This window comes from Danio rerio, chromosome 12, assembly GCF_049306965.1.
Source record: "Danio rerio strain Tuebingen ecotype United States chromosome 12, GRCz12tu, whole genome shotgun sequence".
Lineage (NCBI taxonomy): Eukaryota > Metazoa > Chordata > Actinopteri > Cypriniformes > Danionidae > Danio > Danio rerio.
The window spans coordinates 17,186,688-17,207,213 of NC_133187.1; the positions used below are offsets into that span (position 1 = coordinate 17,186,688).

At 34.3% G+C, this 20,526-nt stretch overlaps 1 protein-coding gene across 3 annotated transcripts in view; it reads left to right on the forward strand.

The window, feature by feature from the left end:
* Positions 1-13,394: 13,394 nt before the first annotated feature.
* Positions 13,395-20,526, forward strand: part of plcd3b (phospholipase C, delta 3b) — a 44,779-nt gene continuing 37,647 nt past the window's right edge. Inside the window, exons 1-3 of one of the 3 annotated variants that reach the window (XM_073918324.1) lie at positions 13,395-13,517; positions 16,915-17,001; positions 18,010-18,177. In XM_073918324.1, the coding sequence (XP_073774425.1) occupies positions 16,932-17,001; positions 18,010-18,177 (238 nt within the window). In that variant the 5' untranslated portion in view covers positions 13,395-13,517; positions 16,915-16,931. Of the gene's footprint in view, positions 13,518-16,472; positions 17,002-18,009; positions 18,178-20,526 lie in introns of those variants that run through there. The other 2 variants (XM_073918323.1, XM_005156129.6) reach the window with 2 other exon arrangements.

The following is a 20,526-nucleotide window of genomic DNA, read 5'->3' on the forward strand; positions in this document are numbered from 1 at the left end:
CGCATATCAGCCAGGGGTGGCGCTCCTGGACCACTAATGTGGACATAGTCCTCCCCAACGCACACGCAGCGGACTCAGTAGTCCGAAGAGCTAAGTCTGCGGCGGTGCGAAGCTCGTAAGCCTGGGTTGGACCCACCCTCGTGCTGCTCGGCCAGCGCCTGCGCTTGGTAGCGCTGGTAGGTGGCTATCGCATGCAAGGCGGAAGCAGCCTGGCCCGCAGCTATGTAAGCTCTAGCTCCGAGGGAGGTAGATAACTTACAGGCTTTGGATGGGAGACGAGGCGGACCCCGCCAAGAAGAGGCGCCGCGCGGATTTACCGCCATCGCGCACTCAACCTGAGGAATCGCCACATACCCCCTGGCTGTTTCACCGTCAAGAGTGGTTAGGGTGGAGGAACACGCAGCACGAGCAGAAAAAAGTGCTTTACAAGACCGCGTGAGCCTACTGTGCACCTCCGGGAAGAAGGGAACGCCCCTCTAGTCGGTCCGGCCGCGGAGCTGGGGGATAAACCATCTCCAACCCACGGCCGAAGCAGCCCGGGAAAGCACGGCTAACATGTCCGTTTCAGGATCCGTAGTGACAGCGCTCACCAGCCCGAAGGGGGCGAGCGGGTCTGGATCATCATCGGACAATGAAAGCCCACCCTCCGATGCCGCGGTGGACATCTGGTCTCCGGTGTCATCGGGCGTAAGGGCTACCATCTGTTAGACGGATCGCTTCCCCCGCCCGAAGCTTGGATAGAGCGCTTAGAGGAGCGGGAGGTCCGCGGGCCCGTGGGCGACGGATTATCTCTCGCTGAAACCCTCAGATCTGCCCGAGTGCCCGCTGCAGAGCAGGGGACAACTGGGGTGGTTCACCCTTTTGCAAAGGCTAACCGCGATCTTGCGCAACAGTCATGGCATCGCAATGACGACATGAACTGCCCGCGAGCAGCGCATTAACATGCTGGACCCCCAGACATGCAACGCAGTGCCCGCGCCCATCATCCGAGGACAGGAAACCACCGCATCCAGAAACGCACAGTCGGAGCGCCGTCCTGATAAGGACGTGCTGCACGACTGTGTTGCTCTTTCTGTGAAGTTTGCAACTTTATACGCACCGCTCTGGAGGACCGGACCCAAAGAACGCCAGGCAAGGGAGAAACCCAGCTCGACCGTCTGCCACTGCGTGTACACACTCTGGACCGGGAGAATGCTCTCGTTCGCTCAGAATCGCTGGTCACAGCAGGAGGAACCCTCATCGACTCGATCAGAAAGTCTCTGAAGCGAAAAGGATAGCGTCTGCTGGTGCCAGGTGAGCTTATATACTCAGTTGATTGCTTATGCCGCTCACCTGCGCAGGCTTGCGCTGCCAATTCATTCTTAATTGGCCCGTTCAATACTCTTTCAGACGAGTAGCTTCTGAACCGAACCTCCCAATGCGTGGATTTTACAATCAAATCCACTTATAGTGCTGAAGTTCCCCCCGAAGGGGAACTGCAATTTTGTGTATCCCTGACACATTTGGAGTTGTGGAAAACTGTGATGTGCTGTCTGTCCTTGACACATTCGTCCTGTATCAAAACTGACCATTATTTTATTCTACTCATTCGAAATGGACACTTTATAGTCATCTGAAGAGTAATAACGCCCCATTAATCCAGATCACTGCAGTAACAAGTCTTCATATGAGGTATGCATATAGTATGTGATGTCCTGTAAAAGAAATGACTGTTCTTTTTTCTACTTATTAGAAATGAGGTGTTTGTAGCAATCTAAAAGGTAACAATGTCCCAATTCTCCAAAACGATGCAGTAACAAGTCTTCGTCTGAGATATGCATATAGCATTGCATGTCCTGTACGACTGATCAATGTTTTCTTCTACTTAGTAGAAATTGGGTCATTATAGAACTTTCTGCAGTAAGAAGTCTTCATATGTACAAGAACTGATGATTTTATGTACTTATTAGAAATTGGGTGTTTATATCCATCTGAAAAGTAATAATGTCCCAATTCTCCAAAAAACTGAAGTAACAAGTGTTCATGTGAAGTACGCTTATAATATAGGATGTCCTGCATAAGAGCTGACCATTGTTTTCTTCTACTTACAAGAAATTGGGTCTTTGAAACACTTTAAATTATGTTAAACCTCATTTCTCAAAAACCCTGCTGTAATAAGGTTTTTATGTGAAGTAAACATTTAGTATGGGAAGTCCTGTACCATAAATAATCATTGTTTTTTTATACTTTTTAGAAATGGGGTCTTTATAACATTTTGAATTATAATAATACTCAATTGTTCAGTAAAAAGGTTCCATGTGAAGTACAGATATAGTATGGGATGTCATGTATAAAAACTGACATTGTTTTTTTTTTTCAACTTATTTGAATTGGGGTCTTTATAACACTTTATAATATGTTAATACCTAATTTTTCCAAAACACTGGAGTAAAAAGGTTTCAGGTCAAGTACACACATAGTATGGGATGTCCTGAATAAGAACTAACCACTGTTTTTTTTCTAATTATTTGAAATGCGGTCTTTATAGCACTTTATAATATTTTAATACCCAATTTCTCCAAAACGCTGCAGTAAAAAGGTTTCATGTCAAGTGCAGAAAGTATAGGATGTCCTGTATAAGAACTGACCATTGTTTTTTCTACTTATTTGAAATGGGGTTTTTATATTACTTTATATTATTATGTTAATACCCCATTTCTCCAAAACAGTGCAGTAAAAAGGTTTCATGTGAAGTACACACGTAGTATGGGATGTCCTGTATAAGAACTGACCATTGTTTTTTTCTACTTATTAAAAATGTTTTTTTTTATAGAACTTTATATGTTAAAACCCCGTGTCTCCAAATGATGCAGTAAAAAGGCTTTTTGTGAAGTGCACATATAGTATGGGATGTCCTGTATAAGAACTAACCATTATTTTTTTCTACTTATTTGAAATGTGGTCTTTATTGCACTTTATATTAGGTTAATACCCCATTTCTTTAAAATGCTGCAGTAAAAAGGTTTCATGTGAAGTACATATATAGTATTGGATGTCCTGTATGAGAACTGACCAATGTTTTCTTTTTTACTTATTTAAAATTGGGTTTTTATATCACCTTATTTTATGCAAATATCACATTTCTTCTAAACAGTGCAGTGAGAAGTTTTTATGTCGAAGACGCATATAGTATGGCATGTCCTGTTTTAGAACTGACCAATGTTTTTTTCTGCTTATTTGAAATGCGGTTCTTATAGCACTTTATAATATGTTAATACCCGATTTTTTAAAATGCGGCAGTAAAAAGGTTTCCTGTTAAGTACACAAAGTATAGGATGTCCTGTAAAAGAACTGACCATTGTTTTTTCTCCTTATTTGAAATGAGGTTTTTATATCACTTTATAGTATGTTAATACCCCATTACTCCAAAACAATGCCGTAAGAAGGTTTAATGTGAAGTACACGTACAGTATGAAATGTCCTGTATAAGACCTGACCATTGTTTTTTTCTACTTATTTAAAATAAAGTCTTTATAGTACTTTATATTATGTTAATACCTCGTTTCTCACACATTGTCACGAAATGGGGAATGATCACAAAATGCAAAAAATCCAAGTGCAGCAATTTATTATAACAAAGACTAAGGTTTCCAAAAGACAAAGGTTTCCAAACTTAAACAGAACTAAAGCAGGATGCAAATCTAGTCCAAACAAGAGAACAGGCAAAAATCCAAAAACGAGTAAATACAAAAACAGGGTAGGATTGCTAAAGAGTGCTAACGAAAACAAACACAAAACAGGAATCCAAGAATTATCAAAATACAAAAACTAGATGACCAGACAAACATACCAAATGTGAGGAGCTAACAAAATCCTAAGGCAACTAAAACAGAGGACAAGAGGGTTTATAAAGACAGGACTAAATTAACAAACACAAAACAGCTGTAACATAACACAATCAGTAATACAAAGGATTATGGGAAATGAAGTGAAACTACAAAACAAACTAGTGCCCTCAAGTGTCCAAACTAGGGCACTGCAACAGGTGTGACACACATAGATTAGAATGTCCTGTATAAGATCTGACCATTGTTTTTTTCAACTTATTTGAAATGGGGGCTTTATAGTACTTTTTTCAGTAAATACCCCGTTTCTCCAAAATGCTGCAGTAAAAAGGTTTCATGTGAAGTACATATATAGTATGGGATGTCCTGTATAAGAACTGACCATTGTTTTTTTCTACTTATTTGAAATGGGGTTTTTACACCACTTTATATTATGTTAATACCTCATTTCTCCAAAGCAGTGCTGTAAGAATGTTTAATGTGATGTAAACACATAGTATGGAAAGTCCTGTACAAGAACTGACCATTGTTTTTTCTACTTATTTGAAATAGGGTCTTTATAGCACTTTATATTATGTTAATACCCCATTTCTCCAAAATGCTGCAGTAAATAGGTTTCATGTGAAGTACAGATATAGTATGGGATGTCCTGTATAAGAACTGACAATTGTTTTTTTCTCTACTTATTTAAATTGGGGTATTTATAACACTTTGAAATATAATAATATACAATTTCTCCAAAACACTGCAGTAATAAGGTTTCATGTGAAGTTCACACATAGTATGGGATGTGCTGTATAAGAACTGACCATTGTTATTTTTCTACTTATTTAAAATGCGGTCTTTATATTATTTTATATTATGTTAATACCCCGTCTCTTTAAAATGCTGCAGTAAAAAGGTTTCATGTGAAGTACATATATAGCATGGGATGTCCTGTATAAGAACTGACTATTGTTTTTTTCTTATTATTAGAAATGGGGTCTTTATAGCACTTTATATTATGTTAATACCCCCTTTCTCCAAAATGCTGCAGTAAAAAGGTTTCATGTGAAGTACACATATAGTATGGTATGTCCTGTATAAGAACTGACCATTGTTTTTTTCTACTTATTTGAAATAGGGTCTTTATAGCACTTTATATTGGCTAAATACCCAGTTTCTCCAAAATGCTGCAGTAAAAAGGTTTCATGTGAAGTACATATATAGTATGGGACGTCCTGTATAAGAACTGACCATTGTTTTTTTCTACTTATTTGAAATGGGGTCTTTAAAGCACTTTATATTATGTTAATACCCCCTTTCTCCAAAATGCTGCATTAAAAAGGTTTCATGTGAAGTACACATATAGTATGGTATGTCCTGTATTAGAACTGACCATTGTTTTTTTTCTACTTATTTGAAATGCGGTCTTTATAGCACTTTATATTATGTTAATACCCCTTTCTCCAAAACGCTGCAGTAAATAGATTTCATGTGAAGTACAGATATAGTATGGGATGTCCTGTATAAGAACTGACCATTGTCTTTTTCTACTTATTTGAAATGGGGTCTTTATAGCACTTTATATTGGCTTAATACCTCGTTTCTCCAAAATGCTGCAGTAAAAAGGTTTCATGTGAAGTACATATATAGTATGGTATGTCATGTATAAGAACTGACCATTGTCTTTTTCTACTTATTTGAAATGGGGTCTTTAAAGCACTTTATATCATGCTAATACCCCCTTTCTCCAAAATGCTGCAGTAAAAAGGTTTCATGTGAAGTACACATATAGTATGGTGTGTCCTGTATAAGAACTGACCATTGTTTTTTTCTACTTATTTGAAATGCGGTCTTTATAGCACTTTATATTATGTTAATACCCCCTTTCTCCAAAATGCTGCAGTAAAAAGGTTTCATGTGAAGTACACATATAGTATGGTATGTCCTGTATAAGAACTGACTATTGTTTTTTTCTACTTTTTTGAAATGCGGTCTTTATAGCACTTTATATTAGGTCATTACCCCAATTCTCCAAAACAGTGCAGTAAAAAGTTTTTATGTGAAGTACACAAAAAGTATTGAATGTCCTGAATAAGAACTGACCATTGTTTCTTTCTACTTATTGGAAATGGGGTCTTTATAGTACTTTATATTATGTTAATACCCCATTTCTCCAAAACAGTGCAGTAAGAAAGTTTCATGTCAAGTACATAGTATGGGATGTCCTATGTAAGAACTGACCATTGTTTTTTTCTACTTATTGGAAATGGGCTCTTTATAGCACTTTATCATATGTTAATACTCTGTTTCCCAAAAACGCTGCAGTAAAAATGTTTCATGTAAAGTGCACATATAGTATGAAATGTCCTGTATAAGAACTGACCATTGTTTTTTTCTACTTATTTAAAATAAACTCTTTATAGTACTTTATATTATGTTAATACCCCGTTTCTTTAAAATGCTGCAGTAAAAAGCTTTTATGTGAAGGACACACATAGATTAGGATGTCCTGTATAAGATCTGACCATTGTTTTTTTCTACTTATTTGAATGGGGGTATTTATAGTACTTTTTCTATGTAATACCCTGTTTCTCCAAAATGCTGCAGTAAAAAGGTTTCATGTGAAGTACACATATAGTATGGGATATCCTGTATAACAACTGACAATTGTTTTTTCTACTTATTTGAAATGGGTTTTTTATATCACTTTATATTATGATGTTATTACCCCGCTTCTCCAAAACAGTGCAGTAAGAAGTTTTCATGTGAGGTACACATATAGTATGGGATGTCCTGTATAACAACTGACAAATGTTTTTTCCTTCTTATTTAAAATGCGGTCTTTATAGTACTTTATATTAGGTTAATATCCCGTTTCTTTAAAATGCTGCAGCAAAAAGATTTCATGTGAAGTACACACATAGATTAGCATGTCCTGTATAGGATCTGACCATTGTTTTTTTCTACTTATTTGAAATGGGGTTTTTATACAACTTTATGTTATGTTAATACCTTATTTCTCCAAAACAGTGCAGTAAGAATGTTTCATGTGATGTACACACAAAATATGGAATGTCTTGTACAAAAACTGACCATTGTTTTTTTTCTACTTATTTGAAATGGGGTCTTTATAGCACTTTATATTATCTTAATACCCCATTTCTCTAAAATGCTGCTGTAAATAGGTTTCATGTGAAGTACAGATATAGTATGGGATGTCATGTATATTAACTGACCATTGTTTTTTTACTTATTTAAATTGGGGTCTTTATAACACTTTGAAATATAATATTATACAATTTCTCCAAAACACTGCAGTAATAAGGTTTCATGTGAAGTCCACACACAGCATGGGATGTCCTGTGTAAGAACTGACCATTGTTTTTTTCTACTTATTTAAAATGCGGTCTTTATATTATTTTATATTATGTTAATACCCCGTCTCTTTAAACTGCTGCAGTAAAAAGGTTTCTCGTGAAGTACATGTATAGTATGGGATGTCCTGTATAAGAACTGACCATTGTTTTTTTCTACTTATTTAAAATGCGGTCTTTACAGTATTTTATATTATGTTAATACCCCGTCTCTTTAAAATGCTGCAGTAAAAAGGTTTCATGTGAAGTACATATCTAGTATGGGATGTCCTTTATAAGAACTGACCATTGTTTTTTTCTACTTATTTGAAATGGGGTCTTTATAGCACTTTATTTTATGTTAATACCCCATTTCTCTAAAATGCTGCAGTAAAAAGGTTTCATGTAAAGTAGAGATATTGTATGGGATGTCCTGTATAATAACTGACCATTGTTTTTTTCTACTTATTTAAATTGGGGTCTTTATAACACTTTTAAATATAATATTAAACAATTTCTCCAAAACACTGCAGTAATAAGGTTTCATGTGAAGTCCACACATAGTATGGGATGTCCTGTGTAAGAACTGACCATTGTTTTTTTCTACTTATTTAAAATGCGGTCTTTATTGTATTTTATATTATGTTAATACCCCGTCTCTTTAAAATGCTGCAGTAAAAAGGTTTCATGTGAAGTACATATATAGTATGGGATGTCCTGTGTAAGAACTGACCATTGTTTTTTTCTACTTTTTTAAAATGCGGTCTTTATAGTATTTTATATTATGTTAATACCCCGTCTCTTTAAAATGCTCCAGTAAAAAGGTTTCATGTGAAGTACATATATAGTATGGGATGTCCTGTATAAGAACTGACCAATGTTTTTTTCTACTTATTTAAATTGGGGTCTTTATAACACTTTGAAATATAATAATATACAATTTCTCCAAAACACTGCAGTAATAAGGTTTCATGTGAAGTTCACACATGGTATGGGATGTCCTGTATAAGAACTGACCATTATTTTTTTCTACTTATTAAAAATGGGGTCTTTATAGTATTTTTTATTATGTTAATACCTTGTCTCTTTAAAATGCTGCAGTAAAAAGGTTTCATGTGAAGTCCACACTTAGTATGGGATGTCCTGTGTAAGAACTGACCATTGTTTTTTTCTACTTATTTAAAATGCGGTCTTTATATTATTTTATATTATGTTAATACCCCATCTCTTTAAAATGCTGCAGTAAAAAGGTTTCTCGTAAAGTACATATATAGTATGGGATGTCCTGTATAAGAACTGACCATTGTTTTTTTCTACCTATTTAAAATGCGGTCTTTATATTGTTTTATATTATGTTAATACCCCGTCTCTTTAAAATGCTGCAGTAAAAAGGTTTCTCGTGAAGTACATATATAGTATGGGATGTCCTGTATAAGAACTGACTATTGTTTTTTTCTACTTATTTGAAATGCGGTCTTTATAGTACTTTATAATATGTTAATACCCTGTTTCTCCAAAACGCTTTAGTAAAAAGGTTTCATGTGAAGTACACATATAGTATGGGATGTCCTGTATAAGAACTGACCCTTGTTTTTTCTACTTATTGGAAATGGGCTCTTTATAGCACTATGAATAATGTTAATATCCTGTTTCTCCAAAATGCTGCAGCAAAAAGGTTTCATGTGAAGTACACATATAGTATGGGATGTCCTGTATAAGAACTGACCATTGTTTTTTTCTACTTATTTGAAATGGGGTCTTTATAACGTTTTGAATTACATTAGTAACTTAATACTCCAAAACGCTGCAGTAAAAAGGTTTCATTTGAAGTACAGATATAGTATGGGATGTCCTGTATAAGAAGTGTCCATTGTTTTTTTCTACTTATTAGAAATTGGGATTTTATATCACTTTATAATATGTTAATACCCCGTTTCTCCAAAACGCTAGAGTAAAAAAGATTTCATTTGAAGTGTACATATAGTATGGGATGTCCTGTATAAGAACTGTCTATTGTTTTTTTCTACTTATTAGAAATGGGGTTTTTATGTCACTTTATAATAGGTTAATACCCAGTTTCTCCAAAACGCCACAGTAAAAAAGATTTCATGTGAAGATCACATATAGTATAGTATTTCCTGTATAAGAACTGACCATTTTTTTTCTACTTATTTGAAATGGACTCTTTATAGCACTTTACAATATGTTAATACCCTGTTTCTCCAAAACGCTGCAGTAAAAAGGTTTCATGTGAAGTGCACATATAGTATGGGACGTCCTGTTTAAGAACTGACCATTGTTTTTTTCTACTTATTGGAAACGGGCGCTTTATAGCACTTTATAATATGTCAATACCCCGTTTCTCCAAAACGCTGCAGTAAAAACATTTTTCATGTGAAGTGTACATATAGTATGGTATGTCCTGTATAAGAACTGACCATTGTTTTTTTCTACTTATTAGAAATGGGGGTTTTATGTCACTTTATAATAGGTTAATACCCAGTTTCTCCAAAACGCTGCAGTAAAAAGATTTCATGTGAAATGCACATATAGTATAGGATGTCCTGTATAAGAACTGACCATTGTTTTTTTCTATTTATTAGAAATGGGCTCCTTATAGCACTTTATAATAAATTAATACCCTGTTTCTCCAAAACGCTGCAGTAAAAAGGTTTCATGTGAAGTGCACATAGTATGGGACGTCCTGTTTAAGAACTGACCATTGTTTTTTTCTACTTATTGGAAATGGGCTCTTTATAGCACTATAAAATATGTTAATACCCAGTTTCTTTAAAATGCTGCAGTAAAAAGGTTTCATGTGAAGAGCACATATAGTATGGGATGTCCTGTATAAGAACTGACCATTGTTTTTTTCTACTTATTTGAAATGGGGTCTTTATAGCACTTGATATTAGCTTAATACCCCGTTTCTTCAAAATGCTGCAGTAAAAAGGTTTCATGTGAAGTACATATGTAGTATGGGATGTCATGTATAAGAACTGACCTTTGTCTTTTTGTACTTATTTGAAATGGGGTCTTTATAGCACTTTATATTATGTTAATACCCCCTTTCTCCAAAATGCTGCAGTAAATAGGTTTCATGTGAAGTACACATATAGTATGGTATGTCCTGTATAAGAACTGACTATTGTTTTTTTCTACTTATCTGAAATGCGGTCTTTATAGCACTTTATATTAGGTTATTACCCCGTTTCTCCAAAACAGTGCAGTAAAAAGTTTTTATGTGAAGTACACATATAGTATGTGATGTCCTGAATAAGAACTGACCATTGTTTCTTTCTACTTGTTGGAAATGGGGTCTTTATAGTACTTTATATTATGTTAATACCCCATTTCTCCAAAACAGTGCAGTAAGAAAGTTTCATGTCAAGTACATAGTATGGGATGTCCTATGTAAGAACTGACCATTGTTTTTTCTACTTATTGGAAATGGGCTCTTTATAGCACTTTATCATATGTTTATAGCCTGTTTCCCAAAAACGCTGCAGTAAAAATGTTTCATGTGAAGTGCACATATAGTATGGGATGTCCTGTATAAGAACTGACCATTGTTTTTTTCTACTTATTTGAAAAGGGGTCTTTATAGCACTTTATTTTATGTTAATACCCCATTTCTCTAAAATGCTGCAGTAAAAAGATTTCATGTGAAGTACATATATAATATGGGATGTCCTGTATAAGAACTGACCATTGTTTTTTTCTACTTATTTAAAATGCGGTGTTTATAGTATTTTATATTATGTTAATACCCTGTCTCTTTAAAATGCTGCAGTAAAAAGGTTTCATGTGAAGTACATATATAGTATGGGATGTCCTGTATAAGAACTGACCATTGTTTTTTTCTACTTATTTAAATTGGGGTCTTTATAACACTTTGAAATATAATAATATACAAATTCTCCAAAACACTACAGTAATAAGGTTTCATGTGAAGTTCACACATAGTATGGGATGCCCTGTATAAGAACTGACCATTGTTTTTTTTCTACTTATTTGAAATGGGGTCTTTATAGCACTTTATTTCATGTTAATACCCCATTTCTCTAAAATGCTGCAGTAAATAGGTTTCATGTGAAGTAGAGATATAGTATGGGATGTCGTGTATAATAACTGACCATTGTTTTTTTCTACTTATTTAAATTGTGGTCTTTATAACACTTTGAAATATAATAATATACAATTTCTCCAAAACACTGCAGTAACAAGGTTTCATGTGAAGTTCACACATAGTATGGGATGTCCTATATAAGAACTGACCATTGTTATTTTCTACTTATTAGAAATAGGGTCCTTATAACACTTTAAATCATATTAATACCCCATTTCTCCAAAACAGTGCAGTAAGAAGGTTTAATGTGAAGTACACACATAGTATGAAATGTCCTGTATAAGAACTGACCATTGTTTTTTTCTACTTATTTAAAATAAACTCTTTACAGTACTTTATATTATGTTAATACCCCGTTTTTTTTAAATGCTGCAGTAAAAAGCTTTTATGTGAAGTACACACATAGATTAGCATGTCCTGTAAAAGATCTGACCATTGTTTTTTTTCTACTTATTTGAAAGGGAGTATTTATAGTACTTTTTCTATGTAATACCCTGTTTCTCCAAAATGCTGCAGTAAAAAGGTTTCATGTGAAGTACACATATAGTCTGGGATGTCCTGTGTAAGAACTGACCATTGTTTTTTTCTACTTATTTAAAATGCGGTCTTTATAGTATTTTATATTATGTTAATACCCCGTCTCTTTAAAATGCTGCAGTAAAAAGGTTTTATGTGAAGTACATATAGTATGGGATGTCCTGTATAAGAACTGACCATTGTTTTTTTTCTACTTATTTAAAATGGGGTCTTTATAGCACTTTATTTTATGTTAATACCCCATTTCTCTAAAATGCTGCAGTAAATAGGTTTCATGTGAAGTGGAGATATAGTATGGGATGTCGTGTATAATAACTGACCATTGTTTTTTTCTACTTATTTAAATTGGGGTCTTTATAACACTTTGAAATATAATATTATACAATTTCTCCAAAACACTGCAGTAATAAGGTTTCATGTGAAGTCCACACATAGTATGGGATGTCCTGTGTAAGAACTGACCATTGTTTTTTTCTACTTATTTAAAATGCGGTCTTTATAGTATTTTATATTATGTTAATACCCCGTCTCTTTAAAATGCTGCAGTAAAAAGGTTTCATGTGAAGTACATATATAGTATGGGATGTCCTGTGTAAGAACTGACCATTGTTTTTTCCTACTTATTTGAAATGTAGTCTTTATAGCACTTTTTATTAGGTTATTACCCCGTTTCTCCAAAACAGTGCAGTAAAAAGATTTCATATGAAGTACACATATAGCATGGGATGTTCTGTACAGGAACTGATCATTGTTTTTGTCTACTTATTGGAAATTGGGTCTTTATAACACGGAGTAATGTTAATACCCAATTTCTCCAAAACACTGCAGTAACAAGTCTTTATTTGAAGTTTAGAGTGTGATGTCCTGTATCAGACCTGACTATTGTTTTTTTTCTACATATTTTAAATGAGCATTTTTTGTCCAAATTGCTGAAGTAAAAAGTATTTAGATGTAGTATATATGCAAATAGCATGTGACATCCAGTATCAAACCAGATCAGTCTTTTATTTAACTTATGTCAAACAATGTATTTATGCACTTTAAAGACTTTATAGCTCAATAATAGCACATTTCTCCAAAATGCTGCAGTAAGTTATTATGAGGTATGCATATAATATTGGATGTCCTGTCCATTGTTTTCTTCTGCTCACCTGAATGAGGTCTTTTACATGAGGTATGCATGTACATCCTGTATCAGAACCAAACTGTTGTTTTTCTACTTATTTCTTTATAGCACTTTAAAGTGTGTTAATGGTACATTTCTCCAAAATGCTGCAGTAAAACAGGCTTCATATGATGTATGCTTAGTATTTGACTTCCTGCATCAGATCTTATTGTTGTTCTATTCTACTTATAACAAATAATAAGGTCTTTACAGTCATCTAAAGTGTAATAATGCCCCATATCCCATATACTGAAAGAAGCATACATTTTTAAATCCCCTTTAAATGAAATAAACATATATTTGTAATTCAAACAATGTTTTGTTGGACTACTTTATGATTGTTTTCACTTTCTGAGGTTAGCCACGTTGTATAAAATTGCATTTAACCTTATTTGCAATGTACTGTAGTTGGCTAGGAGAAGTAGAAACGTATTCTGTGTATTTAGAAATCGTATATTTATTCTGTCCGTTTGATCTGCTATAAAATCATTTGAAGCAAAAAGATAAACTTGAGGAAATTAAAGGTAAGCCCAGAAACCAATTTCTTAAAATAACAACAGTCAAACAAAGCTAATAAATTGTTTAATAAAGCATACGTGGGAGGAAAGGGGGATAAACTTATATTTCGTTGTTATCTCTCTGTTCTGGGCGAAATGGATGCTCTCTGGAGCGCTCTCTGTGTGGCTGCTGACATTACCGTAATGATAATAATACGCGCGCGCCGAAATATAAAGCGCGGCTGGCATGACTGTGTTTTTCCGAACCGCGGCTGGCTTGACCGCAGTACCGATCCGATATGGAACAGTTTATAAAAACGGTGCCTGCTCTGCTTGCACAATAAATTTGAGAACTGTGTGCTGTTGTCTTACGCAAAAAGGGATCTTTCACCTCTTGGAGTTTCGGCCAAGAGTTCACTTCCTGGTACAGTCACGTGACAACGTGATATGCTACGTTACGTCAATGTTTTTTTTTTTTTTTTTTTTACAATAAAAAGTATATACTTTTAAGTGTGTGACTGGAGAGTTTGCAATATTTGGGATATGCTGCTTTATTAAGGATCAGTTATGTTGCTTAAATACATGTCCTGTCATTCATCTTGTTATATTATCTACTTTTCCTTTCACTTTTCCACAGAAACAGTAGCATTATTCTGCCATTCGCGGCTCTTTTTATGGAGAAAAAAATACGTGTTTGCATAATTATGCATTCAGGCGTTTGCATAATTATGCATTCAGATGTTAATGACCAAACACGTTTTTTAAATAAATCACGGTTTTGCTGCAGATATAGTATAACACGAAAAACGTGAAATAATGTGTTCCAGAAGGACGAGGGTAGATTTTAACTAAGATACAGCTTTAATAAAACTCGAGCTCCATGTTTGTAGTTTGTAAGACTATAGGCTTTTTTCTGTAAAAGAGTTTCAAAGTTATACTGCATTTCAGTAAACAAAATATATATACATATATAAAAAAAAGGTTTTTGGTTCGGAAATTTACATTTATGTACATAAAATTTTGTTAATAAGATAAGAAGACTAAAGAAATATATTTTGGTTTTATGTTTAAGGTTCTGTTTAGTTTTGCAATTAACCAAACCCAATAAAACATTTTCCCATAAGGAAAAGTCTTTATTAATGTTCTCAATTACAAAAAGGGAAAACTCTTTCAGAAGCAAATTAGAATAACTGCATTGCCCACAATAACAGAAAACATAATAACATTGAAAATTATGCAAAAATTCTCAATCTTTACATAACTTTAACATAAGAGCAAAATACAATATACAAAAATACAATACAAAAATTATAATTAATAAATAAACAAATGGTTTCATAATAAATAAATAGAAATAAAATACCCTATATTTCCCAGTGATGGGTTGCAGCTGGAAGGGCATCCGCTGCGTAAAAAATATGCTGAATAAGTTGGCGGTTCATTCCGCTGTGACGACCCCAGGTTAATAAAGGGGCTAAGCCGAAAAAAGAAAATGAATGAAAATAGTCTAAATGAAGACAAATAAGTAAAATTACTGATGTTTATTAATTTTTAATTTGTTTATCAGGATCCCTATTTGCCACTACCAATGTAGTGGCTATTCTTCGTCAGGTGATTTAGAGATCATTCATTAATTTGAATTTTCAAACACGATGCACTAAGATTTGTTTTCATTCAGAAAGAGAATATTCTGTGACTGTTAAAAATTTGATCTCAACTAAATACCTGTATAGAGATTCAAGTGTATCTGAAGAGTTGGATGCATCAGGGCGATAAGGAAACTCACGCAAACACAGGGAGAACATGCAAACTCCACACAAAAATTCCAACTGACCCAGCCGAGGCTCGAACCGGCGACCTTCTTGCTGTGAGATGGACGTGCTACCAACTGCGACAACGTGCAGCCTTATAGATATAAAAAAAATAAAACAAACGTATCTTTATTAATTAGGCCACATTCTAGAAGCCAGATTCAAGAATTGTGGATTGATCTGTGTATTGAAAATCCTGATTGTGTCTCACATAATGTTTGTGATAGTACAGTTTTTAAACTGAAAGCCAGAGTTTTAGAAAAACTGTGATGGATTGGGCTCCAATATCATGCCATTCCCTAGGCCCAATACCGGTGCTAGATGGAGCATCACTGTCAAGGACTACCAAAGCATTCTGAAAGACCATGTGCACCCAGTGGTTCAAACATTGTATCCTGAAGGTGGTTGCGTGTATCAGGATAATAATGCACCTACACACACAGCAAAACTAGTGACAGATTGGTTTGATGAACATGAAAGAGAAGCTGAACATCTCCCATGGCCTGCAGATCTTAAGCATTTTGAGGTATTTTGGGGAAATGTTTAAACTTAACATCATTTAAACAAATTGTTTAAACTTATGAGCCTGTTATGTTATTTTTAACAAGCTTTTTTTTTTTTACTCAACTTCACAAGGATAAAAGTGCCCGTAGTTAAAGAACTGCCCTTTTACAGTTGCTTTAATTTTGATAATTTTTTTTTTTTTTTGCATAACAAAATAGGCCTACTGTTATTATCTTAAAAAATAGACTAAAGACAGATCAGTGTTGTAAAGGTTGAACAAATAAAAAATGACCTTGGTTTGGTTTGAAGAAGAAATCGTGATATGTCATTTAACTTGATTAAATTCCTCTGCCCTAGCTCGCATCTTATTTTTATTTTATTTTATTTTTTTGCATCTTTCCCTCGAATCCTGAGGTGGTGGAGCTAAGACACGAGAAAAGGAAGCAAGGAAAGGAAACTTAGCATTTGCAAATTGAGAAGCTTTTTACAGTCTATGTTGAGAAGCAACGTAGATGTTCAGCCAGCTCCTTGTGGGAGGAGGGGGAGAAAGAGCTCCTTCGATTGACTTGTTTTTAAAGTCAAGATCGCTAGAGGGAGACATTTTGTTAATCCTGATTTCTCTGCACAAAATCGTCCGCTTAAAAAGCTGCCTGTAACGTTAGTCAACATACATTGCGGGTCTGATCAGCCAAGTTGCTGTAAATTGTCGGCGAGCCAGCCTGCGTATTGAAATAAAGATGAAGTTTTCGCTAATTTAACCTTAATTATTGATAATTCGTTCAAGGCTTCCGATTCAGATATGACAAGATAGAGTCTTCGCAAGGATTGTAAATCTGTGCGTTATAGCGTTAACGTTATAGCTTTTAATCTGAGGACGATTCTGTGGTTTTATTTTTTGTTGGTTAAATTTGGTGTAGTCAACAACCGGAGCCAATGAAACGTTACGTAGCCTAATGTCGTCGGGACATCTGCGTTTTAATGTGCTCAGTATAGGCTGTCCGTTTTCTGACAAAGGCTATATACTAACGTAAACGGTACAGAGCACAGTGCCAGACACCAAAGGCTGTAGATATACAGACAGTCATATCTTTACGTATTTTTATATATAGAACCCCTAGACTGCGCCATGTTGAGAAAGAAGAAGACTGAAGCCGGGATGTCCCAACTTAAACCAGACAATCCTCTAATAAAAATGGGTAAGACATTTATCTTTTCTTCTTATTTTTGTTTCTTCTTTCTTTATTTGATTTATTTCTTCTTCTTCTTCTTCTTCTTCTTCTTCTTCTTCTTCTTCTTCTTCTTCATAATAATAATAATAAATAATTATTATTGTTGTTATTATTATTATTATTATCATCGTATTTTTACGATTCGTTATGACATTTTCTTTAGGTTGAATAGAATTTTTTACACACACACATACATATTTGGAGAGATATATTTTTAGTTTTCTTCGACAATTTCTTTGTGTTTTGGTAGTTTGCCCAAAACTGAAAATTCTCTCATCATCAACTCATCCTTAAGTGGTTTCAAACATGTATGAGTTTCTTTCTCTCATCAAATATTAAATAAGATACTGTAAAGAAAGCTGAAATCTGCAATCATGAATTCCATAAGCTTTTTTTCCTACTATGGAAGTCAACGGCTGTTTTTTTTTTTTCAAAATATTTGATTTTGTGTTCAACAGAAAAAAGAAACCCATAAAGGTTTATAATTCTTGATCGAGAGTAAATAGTCATGATGAGTTCATAATGTGTGTGCTTTATTTATGTATTCTGTTTTAGTTTTTTTTCTCTTGGTCTGCTGTGATATAGCCTGTATTTACCCAAATTGGGGGATTCCTTTTTGTTATAGCCTGAAGCATTGTGTTATGGGGATCAACCACACATTTTTTTTATTGACCAATTTATTGTTATGGTGAATAAAAAATATATTTTTATAATATTTGTTGACTGATTGTGTTGTTATGGTGTAAAGTGTATATTAATTACATCATATTTTATGGCTTATGTAGACTTTAAAATAAATGTTTAAGAAATACCTCAATACCTCAAATAGTTGTGTCTTTCCCTGAAATGAGTCTTTTAATGTCATAGTTAAGCAGATGTAAAATATCTGCCCTCCTCTCCTTTGTGGACTCGCACTAAATCTAGAAAATCTTTTTAGAATATCACAGTCTTCATTCTTATTCTCAAACCTTGCAGGAGTTCAAGACGATGAGGATGTTAAGATGATGCTACAGGGCTCCTCTGTGACGAAGGTGCGTTCTCCACGCTGGAAGAGGAAACGAATGCTAAAGCTGATGAATGATGGGGTTACAGTCTGGTGTGAATCCAACAAGGCCACCAGCAGAGCCAAATCTCAGCAGTCATGTGAGTTGTCACTCTTAACATTAAAGATATTTAGATATAGATATATTTAAAGCGTTTCTACCAATTGTATGTAATGTTTGAGGATGTTAAAATATATTTTTTTTCATAAAGCTGTAAGAGTGCAGATCATAAATGATGTTCTATTCTGTATGACCCCCTCCTGGTAAGCACACTTTCTAATTATGGCTGTCTAAACAGGGATGATCTAGGTCTACTCCTAGCAGCATTGACAATCATTATAGGGCTGGTATATTTGTAGTTCAAATGGTGGGTTTCTCTAAGCTTTACTTTACACTCTAATTACAGCCTGTGACTAGGTGGGAAGAGAAAAACTCTCCGCTTTCTAGTTTTCTCTATATAGTTTACATGAATAATTACCATTGCCCTATATAGCAGCTGTGCACATGGCTTAAATTAGATGGCTTTTAGTTAGAAAGATCATGTTTTGTGTGATGTGGCTGAGACCGTGTATATATTTCCCCAAGTTGAATAACCTCTAGCTACAGCATATGCAGCCACTCTTTCCACATACATACATTAAAAAATATGGGTGGGGGCAAGTACATGGTGCAAATGAATATTTTACTTCGGAATTTAATTCAGTAGAGCGGTATTTTCTGTAGTGCACTACATATTATTTTCATTGCTTTTAGTGTTTATGCTAGTGATTTTTTCAGGGTTCTTTTGGTGTAACAATTCACAATGTAAAACAAAACTTTTTTCATTACACTTTTTTTCTCTCACAGTTTGTAATAAGATAAAGTTTAAGTAAAGATTATGTAATATTTTGCTATTTCCCAGACAAAATTCAGAGAAATTCTCAGATAAATGTATCTGTAAAAATGTAATATCTTAAATTTTAAATAATAAAAAAACTAACTTGAAATGTTAAATGCAAAAAAAAAAAAAAACGTGACGTCTTTAAGTGTTCATCAATAATTCAAGAGAAAGACTTGGTTCCAACCAATTAGCACACTCTATTGTTATGATAACTTTGAAGACCTTTTACAATGTTCAGATGACAAAGACGCCACAATGTGTTGCCAACCGTAATTAAAACAAGTGGAATAAGAAGAATAAGAATAATTTGGAGACATGGGTTATCGGTGTTGTGTTTATAAATGTGCCGCAACTAAGATTTTGTTTTCATTTCCTTGCTATGAGAGCGCAGCATGTGGACCCATATGTGTGGATTACAGTGATCTGCTAACACGCAACAAAAATATGTTTGTTAGAAACATTCTTTATCTGAGAGCTTTTTGCATGGTGAAATCCAGATGCCACTCGTCTTCTTTAAAAAAAAAAAAAACGCAGTTCCAGTTTGTGTTGAATGTCCTGTCTCTACGGACTTGGTAAGTCTGTGATCAGTGTTCTTTGTTTATGTTTATTCAGATGGCAAAGCTAGTTAGTATCATCAGCACTACACTTTTAGTCTTCTATTTAAGCTGTATAGAAGTGACTTGAAAAATATCTTGTAAAATATTATTTACTGTCATCATGACAAAGATAAAAGAAATCAGTTATTAGAAACTAGTTATTAAAACTATTATGTTTAGAAATGTGTTGAAAAAAATATTTTCTTCATTAAACAGAAATTAGGGAATAAAATAAACAGGGGGGCTAATAATTCTGACTCGCCAACACAGGTTGGAAGGTCTCCTTGCCATCATATGATCTTTAGCTCCCTCCAAGTCAGCACTCTGGCTGGACCACTGCAAAACATTAATGGTTTTGTCTGCTAACCATTTCTTTACCACTTTTACTGTGTTTGGATCATTGTTGTGCTCAAATGTCCACTGGTGCCCAAGGCCAAGTTTGTCTAAAGCCTGTTCATTCATTTATTTTTCTTTAGCTTAGTCCCTCATTTATCACCATTATCTTAGTACCTTATTTATCATTTATTACTTTATTTATCAAACCTCAAACTATTCCAGCAAATGTTTTACGCAGCGGATGCCTTTCCAGCCGCAACCCAGAACTAGGAAACAAATTTTATTAGAATTTAAAATGATTTTACTTTTTCTCAATTTTTGTGTCAATGTTTAGCTTTTCACTTCTCTCTACATCTTTTGAAATTATAATACCTAAAGATTTAACTTTAATTTTAACTGAAATATAATAAAGTGAGGTCAAAGAGTGCTCATGCCTGGCCATAAATTAACATTTAGATGTATTTAATTGTAAACCTTTTTTGAAAAGCATTTTTGAAAAGCATTCAATTAACTTAAGTGCTAAGGGGATTTGTGGTCTTTAAAAAAAAAAAGTCGTAGCGTCTCAGTTTGACTAATCATAAGATTGTGTTTCACAAAATTAATTCTTGCAATATTTTCATTTTAATATGACTATGTA